Source organism: Urtica dioica, chromosome 2, assembly GCF_054948205.1.
Source record: "Urtica dioica subsp. dioica isolate 48M chromosome 2, U.dioica_male_clone48M_v1_H2, whole genome shotgun sequence".
In the NCBI taxonomy this organism is placed as follows: Eukaryota; Viridiplantae; Streptophyta; class Magnoliopsida; order Rosales; family Urticaceae; genus Urtica; species Urtica dioica.
This window is the reverse complement of record NC_142757.1, coordinates 48,549,427-48,556,993: the sequence shown is the minus strand read 5'-3', so window position 1 is coordinate 48,556,993 and position 7,567 is coordinate 48,549,427. Positions and strand designations below refer to the sequence as shown.

General features: G+C 31.8%; 1 protein-coding gene across 1 annotated transcript; it reads right to left on the bottom strand.

Annotated features, from left to right (window-relative positions):
* Positions 1-573: 573 nt before the first annotated feature.
* On the bottom strand, positions 574-2,347 carry LOC149405188 (protein LURP-one-related 8-like). Its single transcript, XM_089608050.1, has 2 exons — positions 1,952-2,347; positions 574-1,457 (listed from the first exon to the last, which is right to left on the bottom strand). Exons 1-2 carry the CDS (start codon positions 2,249-2,251, stop codon positions 1,083-1,085), a joined length of 675 nt encoding a protein of 224 aa, XP_089464176.1. The 5' UTR covers positions 2,252-2,347; the 3' UTR covers positions 574-1,082.
* Positions 2,348-7,567: the final 5,220 nt, after the last annotated feature.

Here is a 7,567-nt window from a genome sequence, read left to right as displayed (position 1 = left end):
TTTTTATTTTTTTTCAAATAATTTTTTTTGCATCAAAACTTCAAAAATTCATATCTTTCTCATACGAACTCGAAATTGAGTGATTCCAAATCCTATGGATTCGTGACGCCAAGATCTTCAAAAATAGATCATTGTGTTTGATGAAAAATCATTTTTAATATCATGGATGTAGAAAAATCATGTTACTACCTTAAATATGGAAATAATTAAATTTATCAAAAAAATAAATGGAAATGTAAATATAATACATTAAACATAATTTTTCATCAAACACAATGGGTCTATTTTTGAAGATCTCGACGCCACGAATTTGTAGGATCTGAAATCACCCAATTTCGAGTTCGTATGAGAAAGATACGAATTTTTGAAGTTTTGATGAAAAAAAAATTATTTGAAAAAAAATAGGAGAGAGAAAGTGACGAATTTGTTAATAAACATTATTGTCACATAAGCCATTTGGCTATATCCCTAAAAATTGTCAAACATAGACTAGATCCAAAATCACATGTTTAAAGTGGCCTAGTTACTTACAAATATCTATTTTTATTAAAGTATCTTTAATGGCTTAGGCTATTTGTTTTTTTTTTTTTTTTATAGTATATTAATCAAACAATTATTTTTTTCTTTCGGTTTTTGTTCTTGAAGCAAAATCCAATTTAATGACGAGTGATATTTTTCCATATTCCTCTTGCAAAATCCATCTCTCGCATCACATAACAACATTAACAACACAACAAAATTGATACTTTTATTTATATATAAAAAAAGAAAACAACAATGATATTGAAATTAAAGCATAATATATAATTAAGATCAAAAACTCTTTTTTTTTTCTTTTTTTTTTTTTTTCTGTTTTGTTTTCTTTTGTATCGTTTCCATTAATAATTTATGGGTTTTGATATATACATAGTACAAGTACAACACACCACTCATTACATTTTGTCGTGTGGTTTTTTTCAGAACAAAAACCAATCCCCCCGCAAAAAATCACACCCGATTTATAATTTAGAGATAAAAATCCCTAAACGAAAAAAAAAATAATCTGTTGATCTTTTCCTGATCATCTGATCATCGATTCACCATCATCGCCTTGAAGATGAAGAACCGAACATCTGATCAAGCAAGATGACGAGCGACATAGCGAGAGCTGTGTCGATCTGCGGTTCCACCAACAGACGAAACACGTCGCCGCCGAAAGCGACTCCTCCGACCGCCGCTTCTTTCCGGCGAATCTCGGCGACTCTCCGCCGCTTCTGATCGTACACAGCGCAGCATCGCCTCGTGTACGATCCCTCGATCTCGTACTCCGCCGACCGCGGCGATCCGCCGCCGCCGCCGGAGCTCACGTGCGCAAGGAACCGCGTGTTGACGATGTTCACGTGCTTTCTCACTGTGAACCTCGGTTTCGCCGCCGTGTCGCCGTCGAAGATCATCCAGTTATCGCCCAGGCTCAGCCTCTGTGAAGATCATTCAGAGAGTCAGAATCAGAAATTTAACTTTATAAAAAGATTCAAAAAGATATATGAAAGATTGAAAAAAAAAAAAAAAAAAACTTGAGTTTCTAACCACATAGTATGTCATGATTATGTTTAAGCCATTATACCTGAAACACTTTAAAAGTGACTTTATTTTGATACTTGTTAAATTTTTTATTGATGCTGAATATAATTATAGAAAAATTCGACTTTTTCTTAGACGATGCTTCCAAATTGTTTGGTTAGTTTTCTCAGACTGAAACATAATTGTAACAAATATGTTGTACTGCTCTGGAACTCAAGTTTCTGAAAAAAAAAAAAAAGATGGAGAGAAAAAATCATCTAGTTTTGGATTAACAAGAAAAGAAATGGGTAAAATACTAAATATCAGAAAATTCAAGCTCATCTTAATTGTTCTTAAGATATGAATAGCATTTATGATTATAAAAAACTGCCACGTCTTTATTTTTGTTTACCTTGCGGCGGATTGTGAAGAGCGATTTCCCAGAGGCGTCCATAAGGACGATTTCGCCCTTATTCCCGGCGATATAGTTATCAACCCTAAAAACTAGGTTTCCGGCGGAATCGAACACCGTGAACCCCGTGCAATTGAAGAGGAGCGATTTCGTCCACACCGTCAGAGCCACGGCGTTTTCCGATACTGAAGTGGACGGCTCCGGCGGCGGAGGAGGAACTCCGGTGGAAGAGGAGAAGCGCTTTAGCTTCTCCGCCGCCCTCGCCGAGCTCGTCATCAGACTAGGGTATACTTTTGTCATTTTTTCGAATATAAAATTTAAGAGTTTGAGAGAGAGAGAGAGAGAGAGAGAGAGGTTTTATGTTTTTGCAAGTTGTGAGTTTTGGTTTGAGTAATACAAGTTGGGCTTATATATATAATAGAGGAAGTTTGATAGAGAGTTATTATTATAATGAGAAGAGCTTTCAATTGATGAGAGACTCTATTCTATATGTGGGAAATGGTGGTCCCCGGAGATTGATTCCCCAATGAAATGAAAGAAATAAACGAACAAACAAGGCTTTAGGAGAGGTGCCGAATAAATTAATTTAGACCTATAGTAAACTCGGAGGAATTTTTTTTTTTTCGTTACCGCATTAAAGGAGTTTGGAATTTTTCTCGCTTTCTAATGTTAATATAATATATAATTGAGTTTATTTTATATTACGAAATCAAAGTCTTTGCACGAGTGCGCCACTGAATTCTTGGATGATGAATATGACGTCAGCACGCACTTCTTTTACTCGAGGGCAAGGATTTTCTTAATTATTGCTTATGATAATTAAAATAGATTATAAAAGACCTTTCAGTCATTTCACAACATTTCTCGCGTAGAAAGATCTCGTCACGAGACAATGAGATTCGGTATAAAAACCTAACATTTTCCTCAATAACCCTAGTTTTTGATCGAGAAAAGCTCAGCGCGATCCCATCCGACTTGTGTGCAAGTTGTGCGAATACCCTCATTTTTCGCGCGGAGAAGATAATTCTCGCTTCACTGACGTCCTTTTTTTGCCTGATCTCTACTCTGATTTAATACTGATGAATTCATTAATCATTTGTTATTAATTACGCACACACGCACATTAATATTACTCGCTTTATTTTATGTTTCAGAATTGTCTATGTATGAAAATTCTATATGTGACAATTCTATGTATTAAATGTTGAAAATTTTATTTTTAAATTTATCCTTGAGTATTCTAAATAAGAAGTTGTTTATTTAAATTTAAATGTTGTTCAAATATCCCGCAGGATACCTTTTTTGGGGTATACCCTATGGAATGCAATTTACCGCGCGGTACGAGATATCCGAACGCTCATCGAATATCACGGAATATCATGGTATGAGATGAGATACCCACAAAATTAGAGGTGTGGTGCGACCACGAGATTCGAGATTTTAATCTTGATTTGAACCCACGATCTCATTATTGATACGGAGTAAAGATTTGCTGAAACGAATTGTTAAATTACATCTAAATTCAAAGTAAAATTTGAAACTCCTTAAAAAAAATAGATAAAAAGTGAATCACGATAACATAAAAAATAAATTGTGAGTTACCAATTATTCTTTCTAGTAATACATAGCACTGCGAATATTTTTTTTTGTGTGTGAGAATTAGTTTGTGGGTTGGAGATAAAAACGATGTATAATGTGATACTTGCACTAATTTGGTGTAAAAATTGCACTAATTTAGCGTCGTGGATTGGAGATGATCTAAACGGATTGTCACTAGTTGAAGGTTCGTAAATCATACCCATCTATTAATATTATATCTTTATTTTTGGATATTCTATTATATGTTTACATGTTCTTCGTAAAATTTAAAAATAGTATTATTCGGAGAAAAAAGAAAACAAGGAGTATTAGATGGGAATATTTAAAAGGAGTATTTAACAAAATAGCAAATGGACGACAATGATCATGTTATTGTGAAAGTGATGTAAACAAGAATGCAAAATTTAGTGTGTGTGTGTGTGTGTGTGTGTGTGTGTGTGTGTGTGTGTGTGTGTGTGTGTGTGTGTGTATATTCATTTTGTTTAGAACAACGCACACAACTTTTTACTATAAATTGTGGGGAATTTATATTATCTTAAACATAGAACATCTTTTGATAAATCACAGATGCATCACTAAATATATAAATTCTGTGTACGTCCATAATATATTATATTCATTTGCAAAAGCATTCATTATATTTGTGGTTATCTCTTCGCTTCCCTTCTAAGGCAATATAAAATTTCTTACAATTTATTATATTTAATTGTATGGTCGTATCTGTCATGGTTGAGGATCAATTTTGTGGTAAATAGAGTGGTCACCTGTCCCTTCTTTTTAAGTGGATTTTTTTCCTTGGTTATCTATCAATCTAGGGAGTTATTCTTCTTAGTCTTAAATTAATTTATTCCAATAAACAATGTTAATTATTAGCGGTAATCTATTACCTGATTGGCTTGGGCGACTTTGCAATGACTCCTTCCAATTATCAAGTCCTTATCTCAGGTCCTACTAATGGAGCTAAGTTTTATATTTTGATGATAGCTCTCTGACTATAGATATTATTACTTTAATAATGATTTGGATCGGATTTAGATTAGAAAACCCAACTTTAGAATGCAACGCCAATCTTTGCTTATATATATAGACGAATTTTGAATGGGTATCCTCTCATTTTTGTGTGGCTCGTGTTGATTCAAGGGGTCGTATAATAATATTTGCGAAAAGCGGTAGATTTTTAATAGTATTTATAAAGAAAATAATAAAAAAAAATTCAATTTTGTATTTAATTTTAATTTTTTTTTATAATTTTTGTAGAATTTTGATAATATCATATTTAAGGCGTATCAATATTAAAATATATATTTTGAAAAATTAATAAGAGGATGTGACCTTACTATTAAGAACGTAATTGTATATTTATTTATGAGCACGGTATTCAAATTGAACACGATAAAGTATAAACCAAAGAAAGAGATAATATTCATAATTGCATTGTGTTCCATGATAAATCTTTTGTTTATTAGATATGTATATTATCTTTAGGAAGCGCGTTCAAATAAAAATGAATCGGTCGCTCAAATCTAAAAGATGACACTTTATTTTTCTAATGAACAATGCCACCGCTAGCTAGGGTTATGGTACATAACGTTAATATGTTAGTTTTATAACTTTATTAAAACTATCTATTTTATTTTTTATTTTTATGGAGAGGATGTACACAGTTATAAATTAGACAAATTAATCTTAGTATATTTGAAAGTTATATTTTTAACCAATCAATATCATGAATTAGATTCTTAAACTTTACAAATTTGTTATCATATATAACTGAAAAAAAAACACTAATTATTGTTTTCTAACTATTTTTTCTATGAAAAACAAAGCCACGGATGCACGCTCTAACCTGCAGCCCTGGCCGGAGCACACCCTCATTGGCGCATATATATATATATATGTATATATATGCGCAAGCGATCGTGTGTATTTTCTATATGAACCAAAGCAAAATATTAAATAAAATTAGGGATAATTTAAGTATTTTATTGATTCCGCTTTCTTGTGATCCAATCACTTGAGTCGATCGGGTTTTGGAAAAACATTATAGCAAAAATGACATCTCTATAGTTTTAAAATTGCAATGATAAAATAATATGAAATGAAAGATACAAATACAATCAATCATATATTATATTGAAAGAGATGGCACCTACATTTTTTTTTTCTGAATGATGTTGTAAATAAATAAAATAAAATGCGTGAGAGATATAGATAGCATCATATCATATACCTGGGTGGTCCCTATATATATGTATGTATGTATATGAATATCCATATATGTTGGATATCTATGCATTAAATACATGTGCGCACACATGTAGGAGAGCAATGTAACTCTCTGAAAAGCGAAAGGCAAGAAAAAACCATGCCGCCCCACTCTTCTTCCGGGCCAGGCAATACTACATGCAACAAAAGAAAACTGTATCAAAATTATTCAGAAAAATTGTAATATTATTATTGAAATTATATAGTTCACGAGAAGAATTAAAAAGGAAGCTTAAATAATTAGTACTATTCAAACTCTAATGTACTAATTCTCGAGAAGAATTTAAAAAGGAAGCTTAAATCATTCAAACTATAGGTTTTGAAACTGCAATATAAAATTTTTATGAAGCATTTTAGAAAACTAGGTTTCAAAGTGAGAAAAATCAAATGCGTAGGGAAATGAATTGGAGCGTTGATTAAATTACGTATTATATATGGGACACAAATACTGTTAATAAAAATTGTAAATTATATGTTCGTTGTCCTATACTATCTTTTTCAATAAGAATTAGGTAAACTTAAAAAAGAAAAGTAAGGATTTGACTCTAAAAGATTTGTATGATTAGTTGGTTGAAACATTGTGCATGCAATTGGTTGATTCAAGCTAGACAAGTATTTAGAAAATTAAGAAGGATAATACGACGTAATAATTGGCAGCAGTACGTAGTAGAATGCCATAATAATAATAATAATAATAATCGTCCCTATATATTTAAAAACCCTTAAAAAATTTATTACATCGACGATACGAATTACCTCTAATTAATATCAAACACGAGGCAAGTGAGTGAGCAATTAATTTACGGAAAAGTTTTATAAATGGTTTGAAGAAGAAGAGTCATGTGTTTTCATGTGACAGTCATATTCAATTGTAGTCCCATTTTGTGTGGCTCAACAGAAACATAAAGTGACAACACAGCCATACAATAATGGAGTTTGATCAAAGCGATAGTACTCATCTTCATCAATTACTTTCATAAGCTCGGTGACATGTCTATCATTGGTCGCCGATGGATGCCTAATTAATTGATTTTTTTTCAATAGTCATCCTAATTTGGTATAAGAATATAAAACTGTTACACACGGGACATACATATTTGTTTCTGGAAACTTCATTATTATCGGTGTTAGGGTCATTAATCATAGATTAGCGACCCCCCTCCTATAAAAAAAAGCACTAAATTTAAAATATTTTTAACACTACTTGAAGTATATATAAAGGTATTTTGAAGAAACATGCAGTAAATTTTATTTTTTTTAGAAGAAAAATAAAGTTTTACTAGTGTTATTTTTAATCGCAATGTTGAGGTGACTTCCGGCGAGCGCTTCAAATCTCATGAAATGTAAAAAAAGTTTTGGAATTATGCCAAAATTATATTTCCCATCATCTAATATGGGGTGGAGGATTTATCTTGTTTCATCTCAATGTCTGTGTACCAAATCATGTAATCTTGAACAATAATATCATTTGCGCTTGCATTACTAATATATTATGCAATTGGCCAATAATATCACTTCTAAAAAAAATATATGAAGAGTTTTTTTTTTTCCACTTTTATGACATGTTATATTGTGGAGAGAAACAAATGTGTTAAAAATATCATTATTTAATATTGTATTGGTGTAATAATTGTTTTCATTTAAGTTTTCTATCATTTTACGCATCTCTCTCTCATCGTGATCCAGGGGAAAAAATTCTCCATTCACTCTCTCTCTCTCTCTCTCACAGTGTTTCTCATGCTCTCTCTGGTC